The sequence below is a fragment of the Eleginops maclovinus genome, chromosome 3, assembly GCF_036324505.1.
Source record: "Eleginops maclovinus isolate JMC-PN-2008 ecotype Puerto Natales chromosome 3, JC_Emac_rtc_rv5, whole genome shotgun sequence".
NCBI lineage: Eukaryota > Metazoa > Chordata > Actinopteri > Perciformes > Eleginopidae > Eleginops > Eleginops maclovinus.
The window spans coordinates 277,139-295,176 of record NC_086351.1 but is presented as its reverse complement, the minus strand read 5'-3'; the positions used below and the strand labels follow the sequence as shown (position 1 = coordinate 295,176).

The following is an 18,038-nucleotide window of genomic DNA, read 5'->3' as shown; positions in this document are numbered from 1 at the left end:
ATATTCTAGAGACTAAACTAGAACACCTTGTTTTTGTATGAAAAATTAAACTTCTATTAAAATATTTGTAGGCAATTTTTTCTCTTGATTTGGAAGATATCACTATTTACAGACTGTATGTGTAGTAGAGTAAAAGGTTTTTACAGAGGTATATCTCTTTGTTTCACTCCATAAAGATCTATTTCTGACATATTTAGGATCAAAAAGTCTGTTTTGAGTCCCAGAAACTCACGAAAATGCACCAACTGGGGTATAAACATGGCCCTCTTCTGGATGCTATTTTGAAGTGTGTGTTCTTCACCACGTGAGCACAAGTCGTATTTATTTGTAAGACTTTTTCCCTTTGTTAGATTAGTTTTATCCTACCCTGAAATTTAGACCTGAACCTAAAACATCATTTCATGTATTTGTTTCTACAGATTATTGTCTAAATCAACAGTATGGTGTTTATGTGGCCAACCAGGTTCACTTTAATGTGACATGAAACGGAGAAAAGCTTCACATTGGAAAGAATAAAATCTGCATTTTTGCATGAAAACTTACTTCATGATTGCAGATCTAGTAGACATGTTTCTATATTTTCTGAGATCTTACAGGTAAAATAATAGAACCATGAAAGGTTGTGTGCACATTCTTCCAGCCTCGCAGTGTTTCTCTGCATCCAAAGCAGCATCCGGATTCTCATGGGCACTTCATTTATTACACAACATCACACACACTTATAACACACACACACACTCATCAGTGCGTCTTCTTCACCACGTGAGCACAGTCATATTTCCCCCGCACCACCTTCAGTTTGACCCCAGGCAGGTCCTGCGTGCGCCCCCCCTCCACCAGCACCACGTTGTGCTCCTGCAGGTTGTGGCCCTCCCCGGGGATGAACACCACCACCTCCTTCCCGTTGGAGAGGCGCACCCGAGCGCACTTCCTGTTGGCCGAGTTGGGCTTCTTGGGTTTCCGGATCATGGTCTTCAGAACCACGGCCTTTAGCTGCGGCCGGCCGAACGTGGCGCCGACGGACGGAGGAGGAGCTTTGGGTTTCCCCTGACGGTGCATCTGGTTCAGAGTGGCCATGGTGCGACCCGACCAGAGAGATGCATGCTGGGATGCTGCAGGGAGGGAACATTGAAATTACAAAGGGAGACACAGCAGGTGACATATCACCAGGAAGCCCCCCACCTCATTACTTTTAACATTACATGCTCCCTGTCAGTTCATATACGCTCATCAGGCGTAGTCTTATGAAGTGTGTGCTGCAGCCCTGCAGGATTTGGAGATAAGAACTAAGGGATTCTCTTGTTTCCACTCACCGTGAAACAGAGACGTCAGCGCCGGCCTCACACTCCAAAATAAAGACATTCCTAGAAAACAGAGCAGAAGAGATTCCACTGAGGAGAACAGAAACACACCAGCCTGCTGAGCCTGTGTGTTGTCTTCACCTGATGGGGAAGTACACTAATAATAACATAGTGTAAATATACATATACTATAGCTAGAGCAAATCTTTCTTCAAGGTAAAATTAGTTTCATGGTCCCTAAAGTTATTGGAACATCATAATGTGTCAGGCTAACTGGTAGCTGACAGTTTCATGTAAAGGAGTAAAAGTAGAAGTACTCAGATCTTGTACTTGAGTAAAGTAGAAGTACTCAGGTCTTGTACTTGAGTAAAGTAGAAGTACTCAGGTCTTGTACTTGAGTAAAGTAGAAGTACTCAGGTCTTGTACTTGAGTAAAGTAGAAGTACTCAGATCTTGTACTTGAGTAAAGTAGAAGTACTCAGGTCTTGTACTTGAGTAAAGTAGAAGTACTCAGATCTTGTTCTTGAGTAAAAGTAGAAGTACTCAGATGTTGTTCTTGGGTAAAGTAGAAGTACTCAGGTCTTGTACATCTTGTACTTGAGTAAAGTAGAAGTACTCAGATCTTGTACTTGAGTAAAGTAGAAGTACACAGATCTTGTACTTGAGTAAAAGCCTCAGAAAGAGAAGCTTCACATTCCTTATAAAACACTGTCCACATGCTAACGTTAGCTTCATGCTAACAGAAAACAACAGAGGTTATTTCTTAGTATTATTGTGTTTTTCGCGACACATACCGTCTCACTGGATCCGGAGCAAACTCCCGCTGCCGTCAGATATCCGGAGGAACAAAACGAAGTGTGTATTAAGGGATATTTATCGCATTTTTTAAGGAGAAATCCACCAAGGACATTAAAACGTGAACATCATGCACCGGAAGTAATTCCGTCAAAAATCTTCTTCTTCTGTTTTTATAATGGCGTTTTTAAAGGAAACGTTTAAAGGTGCCGCCCCCTGCTGAACCGGAGTGTAACTACAAGCCTGAAGACGGAGAAACAAACAAAAAATCAAAATGTGAGATTTTAGAAATTAAACCTCTATTGTTTACAACCATTTGAACCTGAAGCTGTTTCTCCCCAATCTCTAGCCACCCCGTTTTCTCCACTCCTATTTAGTCAGTCTGCAGCTCAGAGTCCTGCTGTGAACCCGGACATGTTGAGGACTCCAAAGTTTGATGTTAGAAATGTATAGTAGGGGTCCCCAGCGCCTAGAAACTGCTGGATGCTAACCTGCAGATGTTGGGCAATGTGCACAGTTGGATACGTTGCTTTAATAAGCATTATAGCCTATGTGGACAATAGAAAGGGTTCTGGAGTGGTTTTGATTGTTGTTGGGGATCCTGAGAGGATATTCCCTTTTTTACTGTACAGTAAGTAGGCCTATTTTTATACTTTCTTTTTTCCTACATGTTATAGATTGTTTCTCATATTTTGTTGCATGTTCCTTTTACATAAGAGTATTAGACTTAATAAGCGCAGTCTGTTTCTGACACTGAATACATCCATCTCTGATCTGGGAGTGTTCATTTGAACGGGCAATCATCAGTGTTTGAATCAGGACTCAAAATCAATTCTGTTGTCTATTCTGAGATGTTTTTATGGTACAATTGTTGATTTATATTGCTGCTGCAAAGAAAATAGGGTGCATCTTATCTTAAACCTACTGCATAACCAGATCTTTCTTTTTAATAAACAGTGATTCACATTTTCTGAAGCCGATATTTAACATTAACTCGCATCAATAAAACACTGACTTCTATAATACTGAAACACCTGACCTTCACCTGAGTCATGATCTGGCGGTTGTGTAACCATCATCATCATATTAGTATAATCAGATTAGGACTAAGACACAGATATGAGGTTTTTATGATTTAATAATTGGGAAATGCTGAGTCAACACATATACATTTTTGTCAAAGCACGCTGCCGTATACGATTGATATACTTTTCGTATATCTATTATATATACCCATGTTTTTAACCACCTGTAGAGTCTCTCTCCATCAGAATCGGTTTCATTGACCCAGTATGATTTAAACATCCTTCATTATTATCGACTGCCCAGTGAAGTGTTTAGGCCCGTCATGGTGTTGTGATACCTGTTATCAGCCGGGTCACAGAGTGCTGATGATCCATGATAGAATCGCTTCCTGCCGATAGTGGAAGGTCCCGTCCTTCACCGCTGATCTGTATCACAGTTACACATTAAACACACTCAGGTACTCTGATCCTGTACTTCTGAGCTTCTGTGGTCTGGAAATACTCCATCACAATTCAAATGCAAAATGTTTTTTGAAGTCAAGATTTTCAGCTCGATTTAACATCAAACTGACTATAAAAATGTAATGAGGTTTTTCCAGATTTTTAAATACATGTTTCTTAATCTCAAAAGAAACAAGAAAGGGACAAAAAAGTAAATATTTCAAGAACAAAAATCTAGTATTTTGAGATGAAAGAAATGTTTTGAAAGTTGTAATATTGAACACATTTAAAAATGTAAAGAAAAAAGTCTGAATATTTAGCAATATTTTGAAAAAGTAAGTCATGATAAGAGATCAAAGATATTTTAGATTTTAAAAAACGTAAAACTTTAAGGTTTTACAGATTTTCCCAAAATATTTTCGTAATAATCAAAGATTTGAAGGAAATTTTGAATAATTTGAGTTTGGTTCTTCAGTAAATGTGCTCAGTTGCGTTAGAGCACCACAGACAGGTGATTGCAGGCGGAGCCACACAGGTGTACAGACAGACAGGTGAGCCTCAGACAGGTTTGTGTGCAGACAGGTGTGCGTCAGTGTGCAGAGAGAAAAGTGAGCCTCAGACAGACAGGTGTCCTCACACAGACAGGTGTCCTCACACAGACAGGTGCAGCATGGACCGGAGGCTGCAGCTCTTCCTGCTGCTCTCGGTCAGCAGTGCTGCCGCCGTGCCGCTGAGCAAGGCAGCATCCGGGCAGAGGAACCGGCTGCTGCTGATTTCATTCGACGGCTTCAGGTGGGACTACGACCAGGACGTGGACACCCCTCACCTGGACCAGCTGGGGAAGGACGGGGTCCGTGCCAAGTACATCACCCCCCCCATGCTCACCATGACCTCCCCCTCTCACTTCACCACCGTCTCCGGTGAGAATCCGTTCACAATAATAACGTCTTTTATTTGGGATTTATTGTTTTCACATAAAGCACATTAATATATTCCATATTTATTCCGTGTTCTTTCAACATTTATTAATCCATTTCTTTGTTGTGATTTGTTTTAAGTTATATCTTTAATGTTAATATTTAAAATGTATTATTTATATCTACAATTTTAAAATAAATATTCCATGTTTTGTTTTATCTTTATTTTAAATGATTTTTATTTACATTTTAAAATGCAATATTTGATATATTAACTTAGTGTTTTAGCACATCAACACATACATGAAGGTGCACTTCTTTAAATAGATTTATATTGTTTTATTTCAACTTAGAAAGTGCAGAGTTGTTCATGTATAATATATATATATATTATATGGTGTATAAATATATATTATATATATTATATATTATATGGTGTATAAATATATAATATATATATTTATATAATATATAATATATATATATTATATAAATACATATAATATATATATATATTATATGGTATATAAATATATATTTATACACCATATAATATATATATTATATATTTATACACCATATAATATATAATATATATTATATAAATACATATAATATATATTATATAGTATATAAATATATATAATATGTATAAATATATTTATACACATGTGACAGATACAAACAAACTGAATGTATGTACAGTATGAACACTTTAAGGAGGTATAACAATTATTTAACAGCAGTACAGAAATGGGAAAGACTATAAACCAGCTATAAAAAGATACAGTATAATACACACTGTCCACAGAATGGATATCAACCAGTATACAAATATCAATACTGTTGTTCAGAGTTCAGCCAGGTGACAGCTGGGGGGGAGAAGCTCTTCATATACCTGCTGCTCCTTTATTGTGCAGGCCTCAGTGTGTGTGGGAGACACAGGCTGATGCTTCCTGCAAACCCTTCAGAATAAAAGCCTCTCTGTAAATGAGTCCTCATGTTGAAAAGTCTGACCTGCTGTTTCCTGGAAACCCTTCAGAATAAAAGCCTCTCTGTAAATGAGTCCTCATGTTGTAAAGTCTGACCTGCTGTTTCCTGGAAACCCTTCAGAATAAAAGCCTCTCTGTAAATGAGTCCTCATGTTGTAAAGTCTGACCTCCTGTTTCCTGGAAACCCTTCAGAATAAAAGCCTCTCTGTAAATGAGTCCTCATGTTGAAAAGTCTGACCTGCTGTTTCCTGTTCTCCAGGCAGATGGGTGGAGGACCACGAGGTCGTCCACAACATGATGTTCGACGCCAAGACGAACTTGAAGGTCCCTCACCGGCAGACGCTGACCCGGTCTGAGTGGTGGGATAACGGGGTCCTGCCGCTCTGGATCACAGCCCAGAACCAGGTGAGACGCACAGCTGGTCAGCGGGAATAAAATAGGAGCTACAGCATCTAAATGACAAGATATGTGGGAAAGGTTTTATCATTGGGGAAGAAAAAGTAACAAAGTATTTTGATTTGAGAGAAGATCGAAACAGCTGACACATGTTATTATTTCCAGATTTTTAAAATACATTCATATTGAACCAGGTTGAAATGCTCAGTCAGTCCGCTATGTTCCTCGGTGTTTCAGGGTCTGAAGACCGGCTCCTTCTACTTCCCGGGCGGCGCCGCTAACTACAGCGGGCAGGCGGTGAACCGGGTGGTGGTGGAGGAAACGCGCCCCGCCAACGAGACCGAGTGGAAGCAGAACATCGACACAGTGCTGAGCTGGTTCTCCGAGGAGGACTTCCACCTGGTCACACTGTACTTCGGAGAGCCGGACCGGGTGGGCCATGCCAAAGGCCCCGACCACCCCGACAGGAAGTCCATGATCCGGCAGATTGACCGCACCATCGGATACCTGCGGGAGGCCATCGACCGCCAGCACCTGAGCGACAGCCTGAACGTCATCCTCACCTCCGACCACGGCATGACCACGGTGAAGAAGCGTCCGCAAGTGGAGGAGATAGTCCTCAACAAGTACCTGAACCTGATCCAGCTCGCCAGCTTCGAGATCCTTGACTATGGCGGGTTCGGCATCCTGACGCCGCGGCCCGGGAGGGAGCAGGACGTGTTTGACGCTCTGTCCAAGGCTCCCAATCTGACGGTGTACAAGAAGAACGAGTTCCCAGAGAACTTCCATCTCGCCAAGAGTGAGCGGCTGCCGTCCATCGTGGTGGTCGCCGATCTGGGATTCAACCTGAACTCCGTAAGTCCATTTACCGCCAATCCGATCCGCTTTATCATCTGATATCACCCTCTTTGAATTTGTGAAACAACTCCGCAGCATTTCCTCACTTCCTGTCCCCTGGTCTGGAGGCCAATGGTTTCTGAATGCATTTTTGGTTGTTGGTCTGAAATAAGCTTAGCGGTGGAGACGTGAAGTCATGTGACCATGCTGTAGTTCCTTTATAGCCCAACATTAGCCTCCTTTAGCTTAGCGGTGGTGAGGTGAAGTCATGTGACCGTGCTGTAGTTCCATTATAGCCCAACATTAGCCTCCTTTAGCTTAGCAGTGGAGACGTGAAGTCATGTGACCGTGCTGTAGTTCCTTTATAGCCCAACATTAGCCTCCTTTAGCTTAGCGGTGGTGAGGTGAAGTCATGTGACCGTGCTGTAGTTCCATTATAGCCCAACATTAGCCTCCTTTAGCTTAGCAGTGGAGACGTGAAGTCATGTGACCGTGCTGTAGTTCCTTTATAGCCCAACATTAGCCTCCTTTAGCTTAGCGGTGGAGACGTGAAGTCATGTGACCATGCTGTAGTTCCTTTATAGCCCAACATTAGCCTCCTTTAGCTTAGCGGTGGTGAGGTGAAGTCATGTGACCGTGCTGTAGTTCCATTATAGCCCAACATTAGCCTCCTTTAGCTTAGCAGTGGAGACGTGAAGTCATGTGACCGTGCTGTAGTTCCTTTATAGCCCAACATTAGCCGACGTTAGCTTAGCGTTGGTGAGGTGAAGTCATGTGACCGTGCTGTAGTTCCTTTATAGCCCAACATTAGCCGCCTTTAGCTTAGCGGTGGAGGCGTGAAGTCATGTGACCGTGCTGTAGTTCCTTTATAGCCCAACATTAGCCTCCTTTAGCTTAGCGGTGGTGACGTGAAGTCATGTGACCGTGCTGTAGTTCCTCTATAGCCCAACATTAGCCTCCTTTAGCTTAGCAGTGGAGACGTGAAGTCATGTGACCGTGCTGTAGTTCCTTTATAGCCCAACATTAGCTTAGCGGTGGAGACGTGAAGTCATGTGACCGTGCTGTAGTTCCTTTATAGCCCAACATTAGCCGCCGTTAGCTTAGCGGTGGAGACATGAAGTCATGTGACTGTGCTGTAGTTCCTCTATAGCCTAACGTCAGGTTGTTACTTCAGAAATCATGAACAGGTGTTGATATGTGGAGATTATCTGCTGAACTAATCCAAAATCACAAGGAGTCCCATTGGACCAGAGATGCTGCCTTCAGGGACCAACACAGAAATACAGCATCCCTGCAGCTCTGTGTAGAACTACATGTGTATTGAAGTCAGGATGTGGTGATAACACTTTGTTCCCCCAGAGGTTAATCGTGTACGTGAATAAAGGCGACCACGGCTTCCATAACGGCGAGATGGACATGAAGACGATCTTCTGGGCCTTGGGACCCGACTTCAAGAAGAACTTCCTGTCGGAGCCGTTCGACAGCATCCACATCTACCCTCTGATGTGCAAAGTGCTGCAGATCGAGCCGGCGCCGCACAACGGCTCTCTGAGCGTCACGGAGAAGCTGCTGCTGCATGGAGGTCAGTCACTATCAAAATCAAAATCACCATTCAGAAGAAATCCGTGAGCAGGAAAACATCTCCAGTGCTTTCTGTTGCAGGGTCCCAGAGGAATGGTGTGTCCGTCGGTCTGCTGCTGACGCTGCTCTGCTCGCTCTCCCGGCTCTAACATTATTTATACACAATAACATTCTGTTTCTATTTTATTGATGTCCTCTTTATAGCGATGCATCTAATAACTGTGGGTGTGAATGTCGGCTTTATGCAAATTTCTCAAATAAACATTAAGATTTATGGATCAGGACTTTTCCTTTTGAGAATACACTCCTTTAAGCATCATGTGCAATGTGACATAGTGACATCACTAATCGGTCGATCAATCACAACAGAGTTGGCATACACCTGAACATCAGCAGGAGAGGACTCTTTAAAGTAGAGACACGACATACTGATACACACCTGAACATCAGCAGGAGAGGACTCTTTAAAGTAGAGACACTACATACTGATATACACCTGAACATCAGCAGGAGAGGACTCTTTAAAGTAGAGACTCTACATACTGATATACACCTGAACATCAGCAGGAGAGGACTCTTTAAAGTAGAGACACTACATACTGATATACACCTGAACATCAGCAGGAGAGGACTCTTTAAAGTAGAGACTCTACATACTGATATACACCTGAACATCAGCAGGAGAGGACTCTTTAAAGTAGAGACTCTACATACTGATATACACCTGAACATCAGCAGGAGAGGACTCTTTAAAGTAGAGACTCTACATACTGATATACACCTGAACATCAGCAGGAGAGGACTCTTTAAAGTAGAGACACTACATACTGATATACACCTGAACATCAGCAGGAGAGGACTCTTTAAAGTAGAGACTCTACATACTGATACACACCTGAACATCAGCAGGAGAGGACTCTTTAAAGTAGAGACACTACATACTGATATACACCTGAACATCAGCAGGAGAGGACTCTTTAAAGTAGAGACTCTACATACTGATATACACCTGAACATCAGCAGGAGAGGACTCTTTAAAGTAGAGACTCTACATACTGATATACACCTGAACATCAGCAGGAGAGGACTCTTTAAAGTAGAGACACTACATACTGATATACACCTGAACATCAGCAGGAGAGGACTCTTTAAAGTAGAGACACTACATACTGATATACACCTGAACATCAGCAGGAGAGGACTCTTTAAAGTAGAGACTCTACATACTGATATACACCTGAACATCAGCAGGAGAGGACTCTTTAAAGTAGAGACACTACATACTGATATACACCTGAACATCAGCAGGAGAGGACTCTTTAAAGTAGAGACACTACATACTGATATACACCTGAACATCAGCAGGAGAGGACTCTTTAAAGTAGAGACTCTACATACTGATACACACCTGAACATCAGCAGGAGAGGACTCTTTAAAGTAGAGACACTACATACTGATATACACCTGAACATCAGCAGGAGAGGACTCTTTAAAGTAGAGACTCTACATACTGATATACACCTGAACATCAGCTGGAGAGGACTCTTTAAAGTACAGACACTACATACTGATATACACCTGAACATCAGCAGGAGAGGACTCTTTAAAGTAGAGACTCTACATACTGATATACACCTGAACATCAGCAGGACTCTTTAAAGTAGAGACTCTACATACTGATATACACCTGAACATCAGCAGGAGAGGACTCTTTAAAGTAGAGACACTACATACTGATATACACCTGAACATCAGCAGGAGAGGACTCTTTAAAGTAGAGACACTACATACTGATATACACCTGAACATCAGCAGGAGAGGACTCTTTAAAGTAGAGACTCTACATACTGATATACACCTGAACATCAGCAGGAGAGGACTCTTTAAAGTAGAGACTCTACATACTGATATACACCTGAACATCAGCAGGAGAGGACTCTTTAAAGTAGAGACTCTACACACTGATATACTCCTGTGTTTCTATCAGGATTTCTTTTCTGCTGTCCTTATTTTTCCCGAGCCTGAGAGGACTCGATGAGCCCATAGCGAACAACCTTGACGGCAGCTCTAAGAGATAGTGGAGCTAAATGATTGCACAGCATCATAAACGTACAGCTGAGCTCAAAGTGCATTCCCTCACGGGACGATAACGGAGGAGGACAGCCGCGGGTCCAAGAAGCGACCGACAGATCTCTGAGTAAATGAATCCTTATTCACAAAGAGTTTAAAGTCACCAGGCTCCACTGAGAGGGAGAATGGTCAGCTTTGCTCCTGATGGCCAACAGTGTGTGTGTTACCTTCCCAAAGCGGGTGGTGCTGCTCTGCATGAATGAGGTGAACTGATTCTGTCACGAACCCGGAATCAGAATTCACTTTAATAAATAAAGCGTCAGATTTTACGGTCGTCACCAAACTGAATTTATTAAAATTTCCATGAGCAGGGACGTCACTCAGTCACAACAGTGATCACACACACACACACACACACACACACACACACACACACACACACACACACACACACACACACACACACACACACACACACACACACACACACACGATGGATTAAATTAAAGCGGTCTGAGGTGAGGAGCCTCGTTAAAACAATGATTAAAAGGTCGCTCAGGTTTCTGGAACCTGACCAAACAAACGGAGGGACTTGTTTCTCCGCGCGGCGGCTCCTGGGCTCTCCGTGTTTCATCTTAAAACGATGACAAAATTAACCGACGGTGAGCTGAAGCCTGATTGGCTGTTCCCCCTCAGTGATCGGCGGTTCTCTCCTCCTGCAGCGCTCCCTGCTGGCGGAGGCCGGCGCTGCATCACAACGAGGTCTCAGCGTCCACGACTCGGCGCCCGTCCTCGTTCTCCACGCTGATCTGCACGCTCGGCAGCTTCTCCTGACTGCAACACAGCAGCAGCTTCACTCAACTTATGGGTCAGGATAATTCAGTTTTACCTCAGGAATAAATACGGGTCTTGCACATCGATCACAATAGTTTTAATATCGTTTTTTACATCTTAAAAAATATATCTTTAAGACATCTTTTGAGGATTTCAAATGAAGCTTCAAACGTCACATTTAGAAAATACTTCAAAGTCCTGAGTTTGTTGAATCAACGGAACGTAGGTGAATTATTCTTGATAATTGAACATGCTTTCAGAGACAGACAGCAGCTCATCCTCACAACAGCAGCCTCAGACTGAAGCCCCCGAGCTTCTTTTTGTTAGGAAATGTTTTATTGACTGAATTTATTTGACATTGGGTTTATAAAATACTACTGTGTTTAACAAGTATAATATAACACAAGCACAGGTTAAGGGGGGGGGGGCATATCCTTTATACTTTGACAATTAGCTGAGTGCTCCAACTTGTAGAAATCAATCGATCGACTCGTAGTCTGAAAACCAACATCGAACAACTGGAAGGCGTCGGCGTGTTCGTGATTTATTCATCCGTCCGTAAATGTGGCTCACGGGTCAGAGGGTTTCCACTTCCTGAGCGTTACATTAAAGCTGCCTTTGAGGATTTTTTGTGTCTGTAAATCAAAAGACCTTTTATCTCCACTGAGTAAATATTCAACTTATTAGAATCATTTCATTATTTTTACCTCATGTTGATACAAATATGTTCGTTTTCTCTTTTGGTTTATTTGATTATTATTGGATGTTCTTATCTTTATATTATTATTGATCTTTGCTTTCATAATTAATTAAAGCAACCTTCAACAAATATTAGTTTATTTGTTTTAGGGCAAAAAGAGCTGCTTTGGAGGATAATGAAACGGAGGAGAATTAGAGGAGAACAATAAATGATATAAACTAAACCGTCTCTCACCTGCTGCAGCGTTTCAGAGCTCTGCCGCTGTCACAGTTCATCGACCTCCAGATGCCACTCTTGGACATTTCATCTGAGATGTTCACCTCAGAGGGGTCCGCACTGCGCACACACACACACACACACACACACACACACACAATATATATAATCTGTGCTGCAGCGTATCTACAGGGATAGCAGTGATGTCAGACTCACCGTCCCTTCAGGGATTGAATTGGGAAGCTGATGTCGTACGGAGCATCTTCCTCCACCTCCTCCATCATCCTCTCAGCATCCTTCACACACACACACACACACACACACACACACACACACAGTGTATATATGTCATTACTGGGGACATCTAGTCTTCAGTCAGTGAGAGTTATTCTAAAGTGTCCACAGGAGCTTCAGTCTGCAGACCGGCCCACATGTTCTGGTTCTTCTTGTAGCTCCTCACAGCAGAGCATCTACTCCTCCAGACTCTCCAGAGGTATTAAACATGTCCTCAGATCAGATTTACCAGTCTCATGTTCTCCTGCAGTCACTGACAGAGGAGCTGAGAATCAATTAGTTTACAATGCTGCTTTTTACTCAAGACCTCAAATTATGATTTTCTTTTGGGGGGGGGGATTCAATAAAGTCTGACTTCATTTGAAATTCTCAAAATCTTAAATGTTTTACTTTTTTCTGAAAGAATTTGTGCATTCTGTCTTTTTTCTTAATATTCTGAAAATTCTGACTTTATTCCCAAAAGCACGTTTACTTTTTATAAAATCTGGATTTTTTTAGGAAAAAAATCAAAATGTTTTAAAAGTCAACATTTTAAAGTATTCTAAAAATTCAGACTTTATTTTGAAAAAAGTATTCTAACAATTCAGACTTCATTTTGAAAGTCTCAAAATTCAAACCTCTTTCTGAAAAAAACTCTAATTCTGACTTTTTCTGAAAATCTCAAATTCTGAATAAAAAGAAAATCTCAAAACCATTTTCAAATATAGTACCTTGTTCTGAACCTCAAAAGCGACCTTCGTGTCCCTTCTGGCAGAGAGTTATTATAAACTGTCGGCTTCAGAAGCATCATACATGACCTCGGTAGATATACAGGGTATCCTTTCTCATTTGTAATGGGAGTAATGGTGTGGATGAACTATTTCTCACCTCCTTCTCCCTCTTCTTCTTGTCGTCCTCCTTTTTCTTCTTGCTCTCCGGGATCAGGTCATCCAGCCAGCTCAGCTCTCTCTTCGTGAAGCAGAAGTCCAGAAGCTTCCGGATGAACACAAGAGCCAGGACCTGCAGGGAGAGGAGACCAGAAGAGGGTCTCAGATACTGTGCTCAGGTCAAAGTAGCGTTGCTGCAGTGTGTCCTCTCACCATCATGGGGAAGACCACGGCGGCGGCCGAGGCTTTGATGACCCAGAGGACGATGAGGCAGGTGAGCTGCACACAGGTGAACACGTGCACCTTCCACAGCGGCACGTAGCGCAGGTAGATCAGATCCGACTGGTGTTTGGCCGGCATGCAGAACAGCTTGATGCGGTCAAACAGCTGTAGGAGACACACACACACACAATAAATGGATTCTTCCTCTTCAGATAGTCTTTCGTGGTTGAAAGCATTCATTGCTGCTGATTAGATGCGATGTAATGCAGCAGGACGCACAGACCTGGATGCCTTTGAGCGAGGACACTCCCATGTAGAGGAAGACTCCGTACAGGACCGGCATGGGGATCAGCTAAGACAGAAGAGAGGGAACAAACACATGCTGATACTGCAGGGAGAGCGGACAAAGTGCTGTATTAGTGAAGTGTCAGAAACCATCTCTGACAGGTGTGAGCTCACCTTCAGGGCGGAGGTCATGAAGACGGAGCAGCCCATCAGGAAGAAGATCATGAACCCGGTGACGCGCTGCTCTCTGATGCCCAGGAACTTGGGCTGCTCTCCGGGCGCCGCGCAGCCCGACTCCAGCTTCAGACTGTTGACGTGCGAGATGGAGAGCACGGTCGCCGCCACGAACCACGGCAGGCCCATGATGGAGCAGACGCCCAGCATCACTGCCACGATGAGCAGGTCCAGGTGATAGCCACAGCCCTTCTGCAGCCCAAACACAGGAACCCACGCATTACTCAGTGATATTCACATTTCATATTTACACGACGGACATGCATACAGACAAAAGAAGTTTAAGAAAAAAACAACACGCAGCCGGAGACCAGGGGACACTAAAGAGAGACGCACACAGCCGGAGACCAGGGGACACTAAAGAGAGACGCACACAGCCGGAGACCAGGGGACACTAAAGAGAGACGCACACAGCTGGAGACCAGGGGACACTAAAGAGAGACGCACACAGCCGGAGACCAGGGGACACTAAAGAGAGACGCACACAGCTGGAGACCAGGGGACACTAAAGAGAGACGCACACAGCTGGAGACCAGGGGACACTAAAGAGAGACGCACACAGCCGGAGACCAGGGGACACTAAAGAGAGACACACACAGCTGGAGACCAGGGGACACTAAAGAGAGACGCACACAGCTGGAGACCAGGGGACACTAAAGAGAGACGCACGCAGCCGGAGACCAGGGGACACTAAAGAGAGACGCACACAGCTGGAGACCAGGGGACACTAAAGAGAGACGCACACAGCTGGAGACCAGGGGACACTAAAGAGAGACGCACACAGCCGGAGACCAGGGGACACTAAAGAGAGACGCACACAGCTGGAGACCAGGGGACACTAAAGAGAGACGCACACGGCTGGAGACCAGGGGACACTAAAGAGAGACGCACACAGCTGGAGCCCAGGGGACACTAAAGAGAGACGCACACAGCTGGAGTCCAGGGGACACTAAAGAGAGACGCACACAGCTGGAGCCCAGGGGACACTAAAGAGAGACGCACACAGCTGGAGCCCAGGGGACACTAAAGACAGACGCACACAGCTGGAGTCCAGGGGACACTAAAGAGAGACGCACACAGCTGGAGACCAGGGGACACTAAAGACAGACGCACATAGCTGGAGTCCAGGGGACACTAAAGAGAGACGCACACACGCTCCTGACCTTCAGCTTGTTCTCCTTCCTGTTGACAATGACGGCGGTGATCTGCTGGTCCATGAAGATGAGGATGGTGCAGAGCAGCGCGGGGACCGCCGCCGCCAGCAGCGTCCACCACGGGTTCGTCCCCAGAGGAGAGATCAGCCAGCCGCGAGAGCTGGACGTGGGCTGAGCAGAGAAGGAAAACAGCGGCGTTTATTCTAAAATAAAAACACTATCCTGACATGTTTCCACACCACCCAGATATGGAGTCTCATGGTCGGAAAAGTTTTGGTGAGTTTTTTAAACTATGTCTAATTGAGGTTTTTTATCCAGAAAAATAAAGGAAATCTGCGCTTGTGAGGGTCTATTTTCTGCAGAGACTGATCCACATTTGGTGCTCTACACCCTCGTTCCCAACCTTTGACCATATTAAAAATGCAATATCACTGAAGGGAAAAACAAACTGAATGCTGTTTCATAAACAGAGAGCGGATTAATATGGGACTATTTCCAGCGGCGGACTGATCCACATTTGGTTACTGTGATCAGTGTTTCCTAACCTTCCCTTAAAGGGTTACATTTCTATCCTAAGAGATTGAGGAGGAACGAAAATCTAAGTACAAACAACATCTGTCTGTTTGTGTTCCTGGTTTTGTAACGCCCTCCGACCGTCCGTCGCTGGAAGCTGCTTCCATTACATCTTAGCAGTTACACTCTTTATAGAGTTAGTGTAGGCCTTGTTACTAACCCATGGTAGGACTGGTTTAAAGTCACTGTATCTGACCTCTCCTTGTTGTTCTGGTTTTGGTTCTCTATTTCTTTTGCACTTCTTGTGAGTCTCTTTGGATAAAAGCAGATAAATGTACTGTAAGGATATGAAATGTTTTACTGATTCAATATTACACATCTCCTCATTCCTGCTTCAGCGTCTCTCTTTAAAAACTGTTCCCATCCTGCAGCTGAACTCTGTAATAACACAAGAACCTGACCCAGAAAAACACATGTAGAGTACACATGTAGAGTACACATGTACAGTACACATGTAGAGTACACATGTACAGTACACATGTACAGTACACATGTAGAGTACACGGTGTAATCTGAGAGAGAAAGCTCCCCTCTGACCTCTGAGCTGTTCCCTCACAGGAACACTGATGTAACATCTAGAAATAAATGTGGTTTATTTGATGTTATATCTCCGTCCTTTAGAAGTGCATCCTGCCGGGATAAAGTCCTGTCTATTTTTCTACACATTCAAAGCTTTTACTGAGGATTATTTAAAGAAGCTTCACATTTTTTCACCCCTGAAAGTAAAATGAAAAGAAGCCTTCAGTAAAAATAAAACCCAGCGATGAAAGAGACCTGGTTCTTATTTGTTTACTGCGGGAACAGAGTGACTATTGGCTAGCACTTCACAGTGTACTGATAGGCTAAGGGGCGGGACATCTCTGAGCAGTTGGCCAATCGCAACTGAGCTGGCCAGCTAACCAATCAGAGCAAGAGCTTGTTGTCTTCCATCAGAACAACAAAAAACATGATTTAATTCCAACTTTAAAATAACACCAACAAAATAATGAAGAATTAAACAACAATCAAGAATAAATGAATGAAAGATAAGGAATAAAAAACATGTTTATTTTAGATAAATAAAACAGCAGTCTAAAACAACGGGAACGTGATTCTAAAAATGAGTTGTGTAGCCCCTTTCTTTTCTGAGCAGCATCCACACGCTCCTTCACAGAGATGAGAACCCAGAACCCGTTAAGTGAACCCTCAGGTGAGTCCCTGGTTACCTGGAAGCGGTCGGGAACGTGCAGCTTTGGAGAGGGAACTCCCACCAGGTAGTCCAGCAGCACCATGACGGTGATGGTGAGGAACACGGCGAAGTCGCTGATGGTGGAGCGCACCTGAACACAACACACAGATATACTGACATCGACTCACATTACAATTTATATGTTTATTAAACCCTATCCAGCCCGCCCCTCCCACTCTCCAGCCTGAAACACACTCCCCCGCTCTGCCTCCATGCTCTCCTACCTTGGTGGGGAAGAACCGTTTGGTCTTGAACTGTTTGAGGAAGGAGGAGAGGAAGAAGGTGGTGAAGAAGAGGATGACGGACCAAAACAGGACGTCGGGGACGAAGGGGCCGAGGGGGCCACAAGCCGAGCCCTCAAACACCCCCCCGAACTCCTTACATTCCTACAGAGGGATAAACACACGGACTGTAAAATTCATACATGTTAAAACTGTCACTTACAGGTATCACCATGAACCCCCCCACTCCATCACTGACTTCACAAGTTGTAATATGCTAATGAGCGCTGTGTGATGCTATAATGGTGCATTTAGGAGAAATCCAGACCCAGTTAGTGACAAACACCTGGATCTGTTTAGTTTAAGTATTGGTGTCCTACCTTCACAGACAGTTCCTCCCACCGGATGTTCTCCGAGGTAGCGTTTGTTTTGCTCCTCTGATGCAGGATTTCCATGGAGGCGTTGGCCGGAGGAGAGCACCGACACCTGCAACAGAGTCCGCCTCACGTTAAACGAACACGATGCGAACGCACTGAACGCCTGGATCCCGAGTCAGCGGAGATACAAGCTGAGCTCTCCCTGCTGTCTCCACCAAGCTGCATCGTGAAAACACGCGCTTTTAATCTGAGTGTTTGCCTTAGAGATGTGGAGATCTGGAAACAAGCTGAGCTAACGCCAGCAGCTCACCCTACATCCTAGGTCTGGCTTTGGCTTTGTTCAGTGTTTTTACCGCTTTTACTCACAGTCTGTTTCTTTTCGATAAAGGAGCCCTCTGTGGATCAAGTTAAATCCTCCTGAACATCAGACAAACAAGACTTTGGTAGTGAGTTTGCAGGCAATCAACTATATCAAAATG

General features: G+C 43.9%; 3 protein-coding genes across 6 annotated transcripts in view; 1 reads left to right on the top strand and 2 right to left on the bottom strand.

Moving 5' to 3' along the window:
* Positions 1–678: 678 nt before the first annotated feature.
* Positions 679–2,251, bottom strand: mrps12 (mitochondrial ribosomal protein S12). Its single transcript, XM_063880165.1, has 3 exons — positions 2,095–2,251; positions 1,314–1,364; positions 679–1,112 (listed from the first exon to the last, which is right to left on the bottom strand). Exons 2-3 carry the CDS (start codon positions 1,360–1,362, stop codon positions 742–744), a joined length of 420 nt encoding a protein of 139 aa, XP_063736235.1. The 5' UTR covers positions 1,363–1,364; positions 2,095–2,251; the 3' UTR covers positions 679–741.
* A 1,883-nt stretch (positions 2,252–4,134) lies between these two features.
* Positions 4,135–8,586, top strand: zgc:153896 (uncharacterized protein LOC569930 homolog). The gene is made up of 5 exons (XM_063880095.1): positions 4,135–4,481; positions 5,730–5,875; positions 6,104–6,721; positions 8,063–8,285; positions 8,366–8,586. Exons 1-5 carry the CDS (start codon positions 4,232–4,234, stop codon positions 8,431–8,433), a joined length of 1,305 nt encoding a protein of 434 aa, XP_063736165.1. The 5' UTR covers positions 4,135–4,231; the 3' UTR covers positions 8,434–8,586.
* A 2,093-nt stretch (positions 8,587–10,679) lies between these two features.
* The window catches only part of LOC134862241 (sodium bicarbonate cotransporter 3-like), a 36,762-nt gene continuing 29,403 nt past the window's right edge, over positions 10,680–18,038 (bottom strand). For 3 of the 4 annotated variants that reach the window (XM_063880026.1, XM_063880023.1, XM_063880025.1), the window contains 11 exons: positions 17,563–17,668; positions 17,186–17,347; positions 16,939–17,052; positions 15,170–15,331; positions 13,947–14,198; positions 13,771–13,839; positions 13,479–13,652; positions 13,267–13,398; positions 12,322–12,401; positions 12,124–12,225; positions 10,680–11,189 (listed from right to left, as the gene is read on the bottom strand). In XM_063880026.1, the coding sequence (XP_063736096.1) occupies positions 11,108–11,189; positions 12,124–12,225; positions 12,322–12,401; positions 13,267–13,398; positions 13,479–13,652; positions 13,771–13,839; positions 13,947–14,198; positions 15,170–15,331; positions 16,939–17,052; positions 17,186–17,347; positions 17,563–17,668 (1,435 nt within the window). In that variant the 3' untranslated portion in view covers positions 10,680–11,107. The other variant, XM_063880027.1, reaches the window with a different exon arrangement.

What these genes read in the sequence shown, in the direction of transcription:
- mrps12 (XM_063880165.1), bottom strand. Translation starts at nt 1,362, where the DNA reads ATGTCTTTATTTTGGAGTGTGAGGCCGGCGCTGACGTCTCTGTTTCAC. An exon ending in GCTGACGTCTCTGTTTCACG is followed by an intron (nt 1,113 to 1,313) that starts GTGAGTGGAAAC and finishes CCCTCCCTGCAG; the next exon opens with CATCCCAGCATGCATCTCTC.
- zgc:153896 (XM_063880095.1), top strand. Translation starts at nt 4,232, where the DNA reads ATGGACCGGAGGCTGCAGCTCTTCCTGCTGCTCTCGGTCAGCAGTGCT. An exon ending in TCACTTCACCACCGTCTCCG is followed by an intron (nt 4,482 to 5,729) that starts GTGAGAATCCGT and finishes CCTGTTCTCCAG; the next exon opens with GCAGATGGGTGGAGGACCAC. An exon ending in GGATCACAGCCCAGAACCAG is followed by an intron (nt 5,876 to 6,103) that starts GTGAGACGCACA and finishes TCGGTGTTTCAG; the next exon opens with GGTCTGAAGACCGGCTCCTT.